At 34.1% G+C, this 17,301-nt stretch overlaps 1 protein-coding gene across 1 annotated transcript; it reads left to right on the top strand.

Moving 5' to 3' along the window:
• The first annotated feature begins 10,298 nt into the window (after nucleotides 1–10,298).
• On the top strand, nucleotides 10,299–16,684 carry LOC114759826 (U-box domain-containing protein 4-like). The gene is made up of 5 exons (XM_028949072.1): nucleotides 10,299–10,390; nucleotides 12,925–13,208; nucleotides 14,505–14,621; nucleotides 14,735–16,513; nucleotides 16,603–16,684. Exons 2-5 carry the CDS (start codon nucleotides 12,933–12,935, stop codon nucleotides 16,654–16,656), a joined length of 2,226 nt encoding a protein of 741 aa, XP_028804905.1. The 5' UTR covers nucleotides 10,299–10,390; nucleotides 12,925–12,932; the 3' UTR covers nucleotides 16,657–16,684.
• The last annotated feature ends 617 nt before the right edge of the window (nucleotides 16,685–17,301 follow it).

Raw genomic sequence — 17,301 nt, 5'->3', positions numbered from 1 at the left:
TGTATGGTCACTATGAGTTTCTTGTGATGCCATTTGGCTTAACTAATGCTCCAGCTGCATTCATGGATTATATGAACAGGATCTTCAGACCCTATTTGGATAAGTTTGTGGTGGTGTTTATAGATGACATTCTCATCTACTCACGGAACGAATAAGAACACTGTGAGCACCTTAGAATAGTGTTGCAAGTATTGAGGGAGCACAAGCTCTATGCTAAATTGAGCAAGTGCGAGTTTTGGCTCAAGGAAGTGAAGTTTTTGGGGCATGTTGTTTCAGCTGAAGGGGTTGCAGTAGACCCTACAAAAGTTGATGCAGTTCTTAAGTGGGAGCAACCAAAGTCAGTGACTAAAGTGAGAAGTTTCCTGGGTCTAGCTGGTTACTATAGAAGGTTCGTACAAGGATTCTCTCAGTTGGCTATGCCACTTACTAAGTTGACCAAGAAAGACCAACCATTCATTTAGACAGAGAAGTGTGAAGCTGCCTTTCAAGAGTTGAAAAAGAAGTTGACTTCTGCACCAGTATTGGTTATTCCTGATCTCGCATTGTCATACACCCTTTACACTGATACTTCTTTAAAAGGTTTAGGGTGTGTATTAATGCAAGAAGGGAAGGTTGTTGCTTATGCTTCCAGACAGTTGAGACCACATGAGGAAAATTACCCAACTCATGACTTAGAGTTAGCAGCAGTGGTATTTGCATTGAAGATATGGAGACACTACTTATATGGTTCACAATTTGATGTTTTTAGTGACCATAAGAGTTTGAACACTACAACAAGATATAGCTTTTACCTCCCTTCTTCTCGTCTGTTTTAGAGAATAGAGGAGAAAAGTTTGTATTCTCTTCTGTTTTGAAAAACAGACGAGAATATATGAGAATATCTGAATATTCTCGTCTGTTTTTTTAGATTCAGATGAGAATGAGTGATCTTCTCGTCTGTTTTTGGAGACGGACGAGAATACCCCCAATATTCTCATCTGTTTTTGGAAAACAGACGGGAAGCATTAATTTTTTAAAAAAATTATTTTTTAAACCCTAACTATGAAAGACACCCTCTCTCTCTACGCTTTCCTTTTGCTGCAACACTGCCTCTGCACTTTCCGTCTTGCTCAACTTTTCTCTCTAGCACCCACACAAACTGCTTGTCCTCCCTTGGCCCCATGGCCCCATGACACATGGTGTTCAAGACGATTCTCCATGAGATTTTCTCCTCCATAGCTCGACGTCATTCACTATGTTCACTATGAGCGTCGTTTTCTTCTCCAACTTGAACGTCTTCTGCTTATTCAGAGCTAGATGTCTTCTTGCTTGCATCTCCTAAGTCGTCTTCTTGCTCACATCTTCGATTATCACTTTACGTCTATGGGTAGCTTTTTTGTTGTCACCTTCTCTTTCTGTGTTTTGTTTTTCATCTTCTTTTAATTTTGGAAACTGCTGATGGGGTCTAAACAACTGAACCCCAAAAATTTTGACTCAAATTTGTCAGCCACTAAGCTCTTCAGCCTTCGCATCAAACTTCACCGCTTTATCTTCTTTTTTATTGAATGTTTCTCAATGTGAGTGTTGCAGAGTTTAATTTTTCCTTCCTCTTTCCCTGTGAAGTGACAGCCATCTGTCAAGTAAGAGAGCAGTTAAAGTGTAAAGTTAACTGAAATTTATTGGTTGTTCAGAGAGGAAGAAGGATTTGAGTTTTCTTTTGCTTTGATTTTAATTTAAATCTTGTTAAAGATGAGAATCAAAAAGCTCTGCAATCACGAAGCTCTGTAATCTCTCTAACTTTGTATTCCCATACTGAGAACAAGTGAGATAACTTTGATTTATGTTGCTTTGGTGCTAGGTGGACGATGCATGTTGAATATGGACCACCATTGTGTTTGGTAGTTAAGTATGTTGGTGGTGTAAACTAGAAGTATTTTCTTCTGTTCTCGGTATGGGCACCCTAATAAATTCGTTACTTTGTGTCAATTAAAATGAGTAGCTAGGATTTCTTAACTGTATTGATCATATTCTGTCTTTAACATTTTGTAAGACTGAGGCATTAATCATGCGATTTCTTTTTAAGTAAAACAGTTGTTGTAGTTATGTGCGTGGAACCTTTATCATAAAACTTCTGGCTCTTACATAGAAAGTGAAATTTACTTGTGAAAATAAGGGGTCGGTAACTTGAAATGGACTTGCTGTTCAAGTGTACCAATTTGAAGACTCCACCATGTGTTCTTTGATTCTGCTTATAGTTCTATTGTAGATTCTGATTTTACACCATGACAATGCTTTAGTGATGCCTACAAAATGTGCATACAGTTTAGGACAATTGCTATTATATATGTGCTTTTGTGTGCCATCAGGATAAAAATTCTGTAGTTTTAGTTTCATGACAGCAGTCTTGCTTTTATAGAGTTAATCATGCTGACTTATTTGAAACTGACAATAACAGAACCAATTGCAAAATTTTTCATCATCTGCAAAATGATAGAAATGATTTTGTGACCCTCAGGAAATTTGTAGTCTTAACTCTTTGACTCGTTGAAAAAGCAAGTTGACTTTTTTGCACTTTTCAAATGCCTTTTTAAATGTCAATCTGTATGTTTGTTTTTTGGAGTTAAATATTAACATTACTCTTGTGAAATTGTGGGGAAAACTTATTTTTAGTCTTTTTTTTTTCTTTTTAACTTAATGTCAGTGACTAGATTCACTTTGACAATTTTTTTCTTCAACAGAAAATGACATCATTCTAATGAATAGTAGGGTTTTTGAGTTCTCTAGGATTATGTATAACTCATCGGTCTAGCGACATTATTATGGATTCACAAGCAACATTAAAAAAATATGGACTTGCATCTGACAAGATGAAGGCCCATGCATTAGGATTAACTTGTTTATTTTTGCTGCCTACAAAATTGCATTACAATACCAAGGCATGAGATCTTTCCAAGTGGTTATTGGTCATGCTAATTAATGGGATGTCTAAATCTGTGGCCCTGTACCCCTATAGATGCCATTGAAATTGAATCTTTCATGAATGGGCAAGATAATAAGTATGATATAGAATGTGATGTTGATTATGACAGTGGTTTATGCTGTTTCAGGGAAGATTAATCAAAGGTGCCTTTTTTGTCCATGAAAAGAGCCCATCGATCTGTTGAGCAATTCTGGGATGGCAAAATCTGAGCAGTAAGTTGAGTGGCCAATCAGATAATTAGATGGAATAGGTGAAGACCAATCTATCTTTCAAATGTTGGGGTGCTGGGAAAGTGAGATTTGTTTACTCTGTTTAATTAGTCAGCAAAATCGTGTCTTGAAACCGCTATTTGATCCTTCATATCAATAGTTTTATTGACTGTTGGATGGTTGATGAGTTCAATCGTTCAACTTGATTTTACTTGTACTGGTATATTTTTGTTACTGTTGTACTTGTAATAGCACTTCTATGTTATTTTAACATGGTTTGACATTATTATGATTTTTAAGTATTTATATAACACTTGTTAATGTACATGTTGTGATTTGTATTATTATGACTTTATTTATAATTCTTTTTTGAGGGGGTATTTATGTAATAATAAGTTAGGCATTTTTATTGGGTTGGAGTGATTTTAAATCACTTCCAATCCAACAAAAAATGCCCCCCCTTTTTTTAAAAAAAAAAAGCACCACTTTTCACCTCTGTTTTCTAGAAACAGACATGAAAAGTTGGCACTTTTCACTTCTGTTTTTCAAAACAGACGTGAAAATTCCCATTTTTCATGTCTGTTCAAAACAGACGTGAAAAGTGGTTTGTTATTTACGTCACTTGATTTTATGTCCTCTAAAAAACAGACATAAAAAAGCCTTTAAAACAGAAGTAAAAAGTATCTTTTGTGGTAGTGGAAGTATCTGGTGGATCAAAAGGAGCTTAATAATCGACAGAGAAGGTGGATGGAGTTTTTAAAAGACTATGACTTCCAATTGAAATATCATCCTGGTAAAGCGAATGTTGTCGCTGATGCTTTGAGTAGAAAAACTGTTCATGTATTTCAACTAAGTCTCTATGAGAACCATTTGTTAGAAAGGGTGAAGGACACTGATGTGCTAGCTGATACGGATACAATCTTGCAGGCCATGCGGATTGAGAATGAATTCTGGAAGGAGCTCAAGATAGCTCAGTTAGAGGATGACTATTTATTGAAGGTTAGGGAAGAACTAGAAGAAGGAGAAGTAAGTGATTTTGAAGTTGGCAAAGATGGAATTTTGAGATTCAAAGAGAGAGTATGTATCCCTAATGATGGAAAATCCAAGCAATACATCTTAGAGGAAGCTCATCGAAGTAGGTACACCATACATCCAGGAATCACTAAGATGTACAATGATCTAAAGCAGAACTATTGGTGGCTTGGAATGAAGAAAGATGTGACAGAATTTGTCTCCCGTTGTTTGACTTGCCAAAAGGTCAAAATTGAGTATCAGAAGCCACTAGGGCTACTTCAAAATTTAGAGATACCGAAATGGAAATGGGATAGTATATCTATGGATTTTGTTATGGGGCTACCGAGAACACCTAGTAATTATGATGCCATTTGGGTGATTGTTGATCGTTTGATCAAGTCTGCTCACTTCTTGCCTATACAAGCTACTTATACAATGGAACAATATGCTCAATTATATGTGAAGGAGATTGTCAGATTGCACGATGTGCCAGAGAGCATTATCTCCGATAGGGATCCAAGGTTCACGTCAGGTTTTTGGAGAGCCTTACACCAAGCTATGGGTTCTAGATTGAAATATAGTACAGCCTATCATCCACAAACCGATGGACAAACGGAGAGAACAATCCAAACCTTAGAAGACATGTTGAGGGCATGTGCCATTGAATTGAAGGGTAGCTGGGACAGTCACTTGCCATTGGCTAAGTTTGCATATAATAATAGCTATCACTCGAGCATACATATGGCACCTTACGAGGCATTGTACGACAGAAAGTGTAGATCACCATTGTGTTGGACAGAATTGAGTGAAAGAACTATCATCAACCCTGATTACGTTGACTGCACTACAGAAAATATTGAAATGATTAAAAAGAAGTTGTTGGCAGCTCAGAGTAGACAGAAGAGCTATGCGGATAAACGACGGAGACCCTTGGAATTTTGTGTTGGTGATCATATATTTCTACGTGTCACTCCAATGACAGGCATTGGAAGGTCTATCAAAGCCAAGAAATTGAGTCCAAGATTCATGGGTCCATATGAGATTCTTGCAAGAGTTGGTGAAGTAGCATACCAGATTGCATTGCCACCACAGCTAGACAGGGTTCATAATGTGTTTCATGTGTCGCAATTGAAGAAGTATCAACCTAATCCCTCACACATCATTGAGCCTGCAGAGGTTGAACTCCGTGAGAATTTGACTTACAGGACAGAACCAGAGCGAATTACCGATGTGAAGGAGAAACAACTAAGAAATAAGACAATTCAACTTGTGAAAGTCATCTGGAAGGGTATGGCTCCTGGTGATGCTACTTGGGAAACAAAAGAAAAGATGTGACAATCTTATCCTCATCTTTTTAATTAGGTACGTAGAATTCCTACTAAACTGAATTTTGAGGACAAAATTCCTATTTAGGAGGGGAGAGTTGTAACATTCCTTTTTTTTTTCTTTCTTTATCTTATTATAGGATTTAGGTTATATGAGTGAGATTAATTCATAATATTTAACATTAAAGCTTATTGAATAAATTGTAAATCATAATTTTTGTGATATACATATAAATTATTAAAAAAATAAATAAATAAAAATTATATTTAAAAATTTATTTTTTTATATAAAAAAATAAACCAAAAAAAATTATATATATATATATATAATAAAAAGGCAAGTGCGTGGCACGTGGGCCACCCACTGCCAGCGGGAAGGAGGGGGTTGGGCCGTGGCCTTCTTTTAATTAAAAAAAAAACATTGGCATTTCAAGTGGGGGTCACGTGTACCCCCACTTTCAAATGCTTCCCCCTCCCCTTTATGCCTCGCGTCGTATTCCTTTGGTCCGTCGTCCTGTTCGTCCGCCGCGACAGTGAGTGACTGTGAGAGGTAGTTTGAGTGTGTGAGAAAGGAAGGGCTCTACTTGGGTACATATAAGATATTTAGGTAAGCTATTTTTATCCTATTATTTTTATTTAGCTTTTTCTTTTTATTTCTGTAAGTTTATGGCAAAAAATAAAGTTTATTAGGGCTTGTTAGATTTTTAATTTTTAAGGTTTCTAATTTAGTATTAGGATATTAATGGAGCTTATGTTGTTAGAATAAGAGTCTTATGACTTAGATTTTAGTTGGATGGTTGATTTGAGACAATATAAGTTAGGGTTTGGTTGGGAAATTGTGATTTGTGTTAATGATGATATTAATTTCGAAATTATCTCTTAGTTGAGTTCATTTGAGGTTATATTGAGGATTCAATGCTTAAACTTTGAGGATTGTTGTTGAAATAGTAATGTTGATGATTCTTGGAGAGACTTTAATTAGTGGAAGTTGGGTATTTGGAGGAAATTGAGGAAAATATTATAAGTTATTGATTCTAATGAATGGGAAATGATTAATGGAAGAAGGGAATAGGATTTTAATAATGATTGAAGGCATAGTTGATATATGGTTATTTTTCTAAGAGTTAAAGTAAGCACTTTTTGGAGATTTTTAGATGATTTGAGGGGACTATTCCTATTAATAATGTGAATGAGAGAAATAGAGTTGGGAAGTACTAGAAATTGTCACTTGGAAGAATAGATGAATTATTATTTTTCCTAAAGATAAAATTTTTTAGGTAAGCCAATTATGGGGATTTAGTTAATAAACTATTTTAATGCTACATTAATTAGTCTTTTTATATTAATATATGTTTATCAGTTTATTATTGTAGAGCGAGCTTGGTTTGGGCTCTTGGGTTTGAATTTTCCTACTTTTAGTTCTTGTGTCAAGAACTTGAGGTAACCACTTTCTAATTTACCTTGTATGCTTGTTGATGTGATTATAAGCATGTGTTGATATTATAAATGTTATCAATATGTGTTATGTTGATTTTTGTATGAAAAGTAATTTATATATCTATATCAAGATTTATATTTCGTTAAATTTATTAGTTAAGTGGGCATGAATTATTTCATCTTATGAATATCTTATTGATGTCAAATTTGATTATTGAATCTGAGAATACTTTATGGATATGAAATTGTGTGGAATTGGATGGTTGGATTGTGCTGTGTTGGTTGTGCTTAAATGTAGTTGTGGGAGGTCTGATTATTTATACCACGTGGTATAGCTACTACTTGGCGCCCAGTGGTTGGCATTAACATTCTTAGGGCTCTCGGTATCACCCTTCCTTTGGCCGGGTCAAAGGTCAACCCAAGGGACATAACACCTTTCCATATTCCAAGGAAAGGGAACCCATGGTCCGATATGAGCTCTGTAACTTTTGGCCGAGTTACACCTCATTATTGGAGAGCTTGGTACAGTCTTGTAAAATAGACGAATCCTGTTATGTGTGAATAGCCCATGGGTTCTGTCAGAGGTTACGAGGAGGTTATAAGGATGGTTGATGAAGTTCTATGCATGCAAGTTACTTTTTGAATTATTATTATATATTGTTTTCTGTAAAGATGTTTAACTTATATGTTATTTGAAATTGTACTTTGCCCGCTTAGCTATCTTGTAATCACTCTCTGGATACTTGTTGAATTGGAATTGTGGTTACTGGGTCAATTTGACTCATCCCGTGGTTATTTAAAATTTTTCAGGCGAGGGTTCTGGTGTTGGTTCCAAGGGGAAGTTGTCCAAGGTTTGAGTTTTCCTTTCCACTCTGTATAGCCTCTATTTTGGTATACATGATTCGATTGATGTATATTGCCAAACTTTAGGGTCTTTTTGTTATACTTAACATAATCATAGCCTTTACGCTGCATTCTAGACTTGTACTACTGGGCGAAGCCCTTTTTGGACATATATGATTGTTATTTTGATTGCAATTGATAATGGACAGTAGTGGTAGTTATTTTGGTGGACTTCAAATGCCCTAGCCCATTTACAATTGGTCTTAATTGCATTTAAGATTCCAGATTATTGTTGATGGATTTGATATATACATGAAAAATCAAATGTTGATCCTTTCTTATTTGATTAACTATCTTTACTATTCTAAAACAGTAGCTACTACTCTGTTAAAGAGTTGAATTGTTATTAACTATGGTAGATTTCTATTTGATTGGGCTTGTCCTTCCTATCATGGTTAGCCTTTTAAAGTAATTATCGTTTTGAAAATGTTTATTTACCATGAATTACAGGAGTTGTTACAGGAGTTGAGGGTGGAAACTGGAGGGCATGACATAGTGCAAAATGTGGGGGAAGGGGGATCAGGGTAGTGTGAAATGTGAAAGGGGGGTAGGGTGTAAATTATTTTCAACAAGGCCCCATACTCATCTGGTACACTAGACCAGACAAGTATACGCCCATATACTTGTCTGGTCCACTAGACCAGAAGAGTATCTCGGCTCATACTCATCTATTATGGCCCAACAGAAGAGTAAGGGGCCCTATACTCTTCTGTTTGGTGTAACTTAGACGAATATATCACCTTTTTTTGTTCTCTGTTTTTAATTTTAGACGAAAATAGGGGACGACAATGGACTTTTTGTAGTAGTGAATCATGAGTTGAAAAAATCCAATTTCAAACTTTACTTTCTAGTCAACACTTGTTATTTTATATTCTATCATATAGTTTGACTTTTTAATCTATAGCGAGGCAAAGTGGGGCCAAAATCAAAAACTTTGTGGTCAACCATGGCTTAGAACACTATTTTCATTCATATTTGGTAAAAGATCATGTCTAATAAAATCGTTAATTTTCTTCTACAAGAAAAAAAACTAAGTTAATATAGACAGCTCAAATTGTACTCTATAATATTTAAATTTGGTCCAATAATATTATATATTAACAGTATAAAAAAATTTATCATATGTTTTAAGTACTATTCATTTGGAAGATTTGAACTTTGTAAATGTGAAAAAAAAATCATCTTTTTTAAGCCGAAATGAAAAAGAAAATCATATTTGATGACTTATTTCTAATTAATCTGATGAAAGTAATTGGTTAATGCAACTCATATTTCATAATAACTAGAGTTGAAATCTTACAATCAATGTGAAGACATTATTAATATACAATTTCGAAAGATTTTTGTAAGTTTTATTTGAATCCTATGAATTGCTAATATTCTGAAAATTTTGAATCCAACTCGCACAAATTTTCTTTTTACAGAAAAAAATCACCAAAATAACATTCAACTAAGAGTTTCTGGAATGATCCCATTTCTAAAGCGGAAGAAGACTATTTTTTTTTTCCCCCGCCAACGAGAAGAAGACTGGTTAATTTGATAATATTGAGCAAAACCAAAGCTGCATGAAGTAAGAAAAATAGGTAAAGCAAAATGTACTTATAAATTCTCTAATTTTTCACAAAATTTGACCTTTATCCCTTAATTTTAGAAAGCGTTTATCAACTTCATTAAAAGATGATATACTACAATTTTAAATGCTAATAAATTAAAACATTCTAAAAGAATTATCTTTTAATTAATCAAATCGTTTTTTATTTTTAAAATTAAATTTAGTATGTCAATATTTAAAAATGTTTTTTTAACATTTAAATTTATAATTTTGACACTTTTTATTGATGAAACTGAAAAGACACATTTCGATTATCTGTATGGGCTTTTTTCACCTCCTCTTTTTGGTCTTACTTGTATATACTTCTTTTCGTTCTATTTGTAAGTTTTAAATTTAAGAGGGAGTGTGGTCCATTTTATAAGTTTTAATTTGGGTTGTTCTTAATATTTAATGTACTTTTTTAATGTTGTCTTTAATTATTTATCTTTTATCACATTTCTCCACACATTCACTTTCATCCTTTTTCTTATTTATTATAAAAGCATATTTGTAAACAAAAGCATATTTATAATCTATTTATTATTTTTAACTAATTTTAATTATTTATTTATTATTCATGAATTAGGTATTTGAAGCTTGTAATAATGACATGAGGAAGTAATTTACATCAACTTGCCCTCCTTTTTGGTCTGACTTGTATATAATTTATATCAACTTGCCAGTCGCCTCTGACTTCTTCACCTTCCATATTTGAATATTTGACCATTTCGAGCGAATCAAAGTAAACGATGAGGCCACCTCAAAAACCCACTATTCTGAAATCATTTTCCATTGTCGGAAGCTTCCTCTATATTGATCTTCTGATGCCGCTGCCGGTAGCCGGAACACCAAGCCAAGTCGCGTTCCTCTTTCACCGGAGCTCGCCGCCAGCTGTCACAGTTAGAAGCAAGCAGCTATTATTTCAATCGCTTCGTCTGATTCTACAACACAGGTTAGCCTTTGTTCTTTTTCTTAATTATTACTCCCTGATGAATTTATTAATTCAAATTTTGATATTATATATATATATATATTGTTATTGATTATGTTCGTTGATATCGTGAACACAACATTGGAAAATACAAATCTGGGTTTCAGACCGGATTGCTTGCCTGAGTCTGCAGTTTTTATAGAGCAACAAACACTACCGGAAAACATAATTTTGTGATAGCAGAAAATATCTAAATTTTATAATCAAAAGGAAATTATTTTTTAATCTTTATTTTTCCAATATTTTTTTGATGATCCGATTTACACCTTTCTGAACTTTTTTCATTTGTCACAAAATATTTTCATGAGAATGCTTACAAAATTTTTTGACAATTGTTTGCGTCTTCTTTTCTCCATATTTTGATAGTTTTGTTCATGGTATTGCCCATGAATTTTTTGGAAAAAATTTCATGCAGAAAAAATCTATGACAATCTTTTGTGAAATTTTTAGAGGAAAAAAATTTTGAGTACACTGATTTTCGAAGAAAATTTTTTATTTTTGTAGTGAAAACTTATACGGTTCCTTTTAAGTTTCCTCTAGGATTCCAAAATTAAAGCCGGCTTTGTAATTTCCAATTTCTTTTCAATTAAAAAAAAACTCCGAAAAAATGCAGAATCTCGGTATCATGGGTGTATAAATGAGATAATATTTTAGTTAGCTTTTTGAAAGTAATCTTATACTATACAAGACAAGTATGTGAGAATATTTTGGCTTTACTTGTGTGAAAGAACTTTTTCAAAGTTTTTTTTTTTTTGAGTTTTCGAAACTCCCCAGTAATTTTTTTTTTCTAGACGCATATATCATCTTATCAGAAATAATTTTGTTCAAGACACTGCCAAGTACTAAATATGAACATCTCTCGCAGTGATGATTTGAATATTAGTTTGCTATGTTGTGAAGGGCCGATCCTTTCTATTGGATTCAACCCCTGTTGCTTATAGTTTTTTCTTTTTTTTCAGTTACGTAAGAGAAATAGCTAGGATGCCCAAACTAAAACAAAAGATTAATCTAAAAGGAGATTGAAGCTCAAACTATCTTTCAGGCACAAAGTCTTCAATTGCTCTGGGTAGTGATCCAGATTAGAAGAAGTGCTTTAATTCTCTAGAAATATGTTGAGTCTTGATTTCCCAAGAAAAGGCCATTAATCCCCATATTTCCAGAAGAACAAGACTGCAAGTTTCCTGTGTCTATTTTTCAGCAGCATATATAATACTCCCTCCGTTCCTTATTATAAGAGACGAATAACCGAATTACGTTAATCAAAACAACAATTAAAATTAGTTAAGAACAATCAATGCGTAAAAGGTATAATTTTTTTTCCAAAAAGGCCCTCATTAATAAGGAGAGAGAGCATGAGAGAGAACAATGGTAAATTATTCAAAGAAAGAGAAGTGGGAAGGAGAGAGAGTGTGAGTTGGAGACAATAAATATGGGTAAAATAGGAAATCAACACAAAAAAATAGAGACAACTTTTAAGTGTCTCTTATATATAGGAACATGCCATAAGCATCAAATGTCTCTTATAATAAGGAACGGAGGGAGTAAGGTCTTAGAATCAAATTCTTCTTGATAACAAACAGAAAAGTTTATGAGTTATATATTGGGAGCTCACCAAGACCAAGAAATACCCCCAAACTGAGGGAGTGCTTATAAACGTACTAGTATGATCCTCCTAAACCTAAAATCCCAAGTTAACTCGAGGCCTCTGAACACCGCCCATTCCTGGTGACAGTTTATTTTGAATTGAATAGCATATATGAGATAAACTGTAACCAAAGTCTGGCCCAAAGAAAAAAGTAACCAATGTCTGGCCTATAAAAGTAGTTAAGTTCGATCCATTGAGCCCAGTTCAAAATATTTTAGGCCTAAGAGCCCAATTCACAGTTAAATTGTCATATGCATTTCTTCGTCTGGGCCTCCTTTTTGGTGGTTAAAGTTAAACAAAGTTTCGGTATATATTTTCCATGTCTGAATATGGCTGTCCTTTTTTCTACTTCAACGATACTAGTTGGGTAATTCTCTTACGAAAAGTCAAAGCAAAAAGTAAGTCTATTATCTGCCTTTCATGGATTTGTTTTCAAGGTAAACTTTTACAGCATTTTTAGTGGTTGAGGAGATTTCATGGGGGATCACAGTTTCAAATACAAATGTTTTCGATCTTCTCTCTATTAGATCTCCAATTCTCCCTTCTTTGCTTCCAATGCTCAATCGCTTCAAGTATTGACTACATTCAAAAAATTTGCAAAGGTTGCTGAGTCTAGCCAAAAAATCAATGCAAGTTATCTTGAAGGACATCCTCTCTTTTTGCCAGTTGTTTTCTGTTCTGGATGTAGTAGTAATTCCTGCTTCTCATTCAATATTTTCTAGATTTCCTTCTACTTTTCCATTGTCTTTAATGTACATATAATATTACTCGTTTTATTAATATTATTATTTGATCTTTTTCATATATATATATATATATATATAACTTACAAATTTTATTACTGATGCAGGCATATCTATGGAGATATCGTTGTTAAATGTACTTGTTAATGTGATATCCTCGTTTTCGCACTTAAGATTTTCCAGAAACGTGAGCTCAGAACTTATGTTGAAGTATTACCAAAAGGAAGAGGAGATACTCAAGCTGTTAAAGCCAACACTTGAAGCCATCACTAATACTGATTTAGCCTCTGATGAAGTGCTTCTGAAGATATTTGAAGAACTGAACCAGGCTGTTCAGGAACTTAGGGAGCTTTTCGAGAGTTGGCAACTATTGTGTAGCAAATTTTACATTGTAAGTCTCATACATAAATATATAACATCTCAATTGTTTATTGTGAATATAACATAAGGTTGGTTCCTTCACGGGGTTGTTGTCTTCATATCGGTTTTTGCAATGTTTTCTCTTTACTGAAACTAGCTAGTTTAGTTAAGCTCATATGGAATTACGAAGGGTGCAATTTAATTAGTTTGGGCCCATTTGGTTATCTACAAAGCCAACTAATAATATATAATCCTCTGATCGTTAATGTAAGACTAATTAACTAATTTGATTATATTAATGATGTTAGCTAAATTAGTCAATATGATTTTTTTTTCTAAAACTCCCTAATCATCTACCTTAATTTTCTTCCTCTTTCTTTTATTTGATTATTGTTGAGGGAATATTAATAGGGTTATTTGAAAAAATTTAATAAATATATGAAATATGTCTTATATATAGAACTAACATCAACTCTTAAATTAGATTCTACGTTAAGGACTAGAGGAGCATAATGTAAGCTTTTATATTATACTCTACCTCTAGCTCTAAATGTAGAACTATATAAGTAATTTTGTAAAGACTAAGAAAATTAATTAAGTTGATTATTTGTAAGAAAATGTGTGTTGGTTTTTCTAAAATATTCTATTTAATCATTTATTTTAATTTGTGTAATCGATTAAAATAGTTTGAAAGTATTGTGATTTGGTTGGCAAAAGTGTAATATATCCTAGCTCTTGTCTTTTAGTGGTGGCATTGCCAAATCGCCATTCACGAATAAGGGGCTTTTTGGTCTGTTTCTCTTATTTTTTTAATTTAAAAATAAAAAATAGGCTAGTTTAATGCTTTGCTATACAGACTAAAGTAATAGTCATCATACTACACGACATTCCTTTACCTAGGTCTCTTTGCAAGCAACCAAATGGGCCCTTCGTGTCCTTTCAGATTTATCTTTCTATATAATTGCAAGTCTTGCTATGATTTAAATATCTTCATAGAGAAGGTGGTGTGGTAATTTTTTTTGTACGGTACTTCTCAGATCCTAAATGTAAGATTCAGTTTATAGTTTAAATTATATTTTATAAAATAGAGTTTATATTTAGAACAGAGGAGAAATTTTACGTGATCTATTAGGTTAGAAGTAGAAAATTTTTATAAGAACATCTGTTTCTACTAGATTATTGCCTTGTACAAAGTAGAACATGTAAAGAATCTTCACGTAGTCTATTAATGAATTCAGTGCTCCGCCCCCCCCCCCCCCCCGGGGCAAAAAAAACCACAAATCTCATGTTCGTTGTGGATTCTGACCACTTTTTTCTTGATCTCTAGGTTCTACAAGTTGAATCCTTGATATCTAAGATTCAGATTATGGCACTCAACATATTCAACCAACTGAAAGCTTCCCATCAATGTCTCCCTAATGGATTAAGTTTTTCACACATAGAGGTATCAAACGCAATTAATCACTTGGCTCAAAGATTTGTTCTTGTTTTGATTCACATGTTTTTAAGATAAGAAATTAACGTAGGGTTTACATAATCAACATTATATATTTGCAGCACTGTATTGAGAAAGTAAAGAATTTGGGACATGAAGAAACATCATTTATCATCAAGGAAGCTATCATGGAACAAGTGGAAGGCTTAGGTCCTAGCTCAGAGGTCCTTGAAAAGCTTGCTGAGAATTTGGGCCTGAGCTCTAATCAAGAGATTCTAATTGAGGCTTTGACACTTGAAAAGTTGAAGGAAAATGCAGAACAGATTGAAAATACTACAGAAGCTGAATATCTACGCCAGATAATTACTCTTGTAACTTACATGCATGAGAGACTTATAATGCTCAAGGAAGCCCAGATCTCTAGCCAAGTTCCAGTACCTGCAGATTTTTGCTGTCCTCTCTCTTTGGAAATGATGAAAGATCCTGTGATTGTGTCATCAGGGCAAACTTATGAGCGAGTTTTCATTAAGAAGTGGATTGATCTAGGGCTTAACGTTTGTCCGAATACACGTCAGACTTTGGTTCATACCAACCTAATACCAAATTATACTGTGAAGGCATTGATTTTAAACTGGTGTGAATTGAACAATGTCAAGCTAGTTGATCCTTTAGTGTCCTCAAACTTGAATCATTGCAGCTCAACTTCAGAAGGTTCTTCTAATGACATGACTTGTAGGCAAAGTTTGGATATTTTAAGAATATCACAGACAAGTTCTGATAACATGTCTGTTAGCTCAGATGAAATCAGGGCAGATTTAGATGACCAAGATTCGTCGTCACAATCTAGAAGGGAATCTTCCAATGCCTTAGGCTTAGAACAATATCAAACTCATGTTAGAACTGATCTTGATTCCACTGCATCTTTGAATGAGAATTTTCCTCAAGAAACAAAAGGTGATGACAAAGTCTTAAAAGCTCAGATGACTCCATCATCAGAGGCAAGGTCTGGAATCTTAAGTATATGGCAGCAACAACCAAAGAATTTAAGGTTAGGATCTTCACTTGTTGAAACTAGACCTAGCCCTTCTAGAATTGAAACCCAAGTTCAGAATTTGGCTAAAGAGTTGAAGAGCTCTTCAATTGATGCTCAAAGAGAAGCGACAGCAGAACTACGCCTTCTTGCTAAGCACAATATGGAAAATAGAATTATGATTGCATCTTGTGGAGTCATTACTTTATTAGTCAACCTACTCCAATCAACTGATACAAAGATCCAAGAAAATGCAGTTACGGCGCTTCTAAACTTATCGATCAACGACAATAACAAAATTGCAATTGCAGATGCTGGTGCAATTGATTCTCTAATTCATGTTCTTGAAACAGGAAGTCCTGAAGCCAAGGAGAATTCTGCAGCTGCACTTTATAGCCTATCAATGATGGAAGAAAATAGGATTAGGATAGGGAGATCACGGGCAATCAAGCCATTGGTAGGTTTACTAGCAAATGGAACCCCAAGAGGGAAAAAGGATGCTTCCACTGCATTGTTCAATCTGTCAATATTTCATGAAAACAAAGGACGGATCGTGCAGGCCGGCGCCATAAAGCACCTTGTGGGTTTAATGGATCCAGCAGCCGGAATGGTAGACAAGGTGGTGGCCCTTTTGGCAAATCTTGCATCAATTCCTGAAGGAAGAACTGAAATTGGTCATCAAGGTGCTATTCCTATTCTAGTTGATGTAATTGAGTTGGGTTCCGCAAGAGGGAAGGAAAATGCAGCTGCCACTCTTCTACATATTAGTTCAAATAGCACCAGGTTCTTGAGCTTAATGATCCATGAAGGAGCCATCCCACCATTAGTAGCATTATCACTATCAGGCACCCCAAGAGCCAAGAAAAAGTATGTCACTATCTTTGTGGTTTCATATATTAGCTGCCTTATATAAATGATTAATTATTGATGAATCTTTTTTTTTTTTTATTCTGTATTTAGGCACAGGCTCTACTTAACCATTGTAGAAGTCAAAGACATGGTAGTGCTAGATGAGGTTGATTTCATTTCTACAACTTCAAAATCATTCTGAAGTTTTTTGGGTCAACTCTAATTGAATATCTCAAATGTGTATATATATTACATGGTTCAGATAAGATATGTACTACTTCTTAATTTCTTGTAGTGGAAGAAACATCTTCATGGAGGGTTGATTCTGTCCTCTAAAGGAAAGCCTTTTATGTGAAGAAAGATTATACTCCTCCGGTCCTAAATGTAAGACCCTTATACTAGTGTGTATAAGGGTCTTACATTTAGAACCGGAGGAATACATACATGCAAGTTCATCTTGTTTCTGGAAAAAAAAATTAGTATCTGTGTGTTGTGTGTATCAGTTTTATAGAACTTGGAAATAGTTGTATTGCTCGTGTTAAAATAATACCATTGCAAGCATGAATAATATAAGTAAAACCTTCTCAACAAAAATTTGGGAAGATGCTTCTTAATTTTGAGAATATCATTTCACATATATTATATAGTCTCTAGATCATGGGGTTTATATCTAGTCCTAAATATATAAGCTAGTTAGGAAGCTGATTTTAAATGTAAAATATTAATATACTGTATCTTATATTTATCATTTTTCCTCGAACTAAATTCATCTAACTTATGAAATGATATATAATCTAAGAGTATTTTAGG

Source organism: Neltuma alba, unplaced genomic scaffold (genome assembly GCF_004799145.2).
Source record: "Neltuma alba isolate B1F8T4 unplaced genomic scaffold, ASM479914v2 tig00010901_pilon, whole genome shotgun sequence".
Taxonomy (NCBI): Eukaryota; Viridiplantae; Streptophyta; class Magnoliopsida; order Fabales; family Fabaceae; genus Neltuma; species Neltuma alba.
Note: the sequence above shows the minus strand (reverse complement) of the source record. Positions and strands in the feature narration are given on the sequence as shown.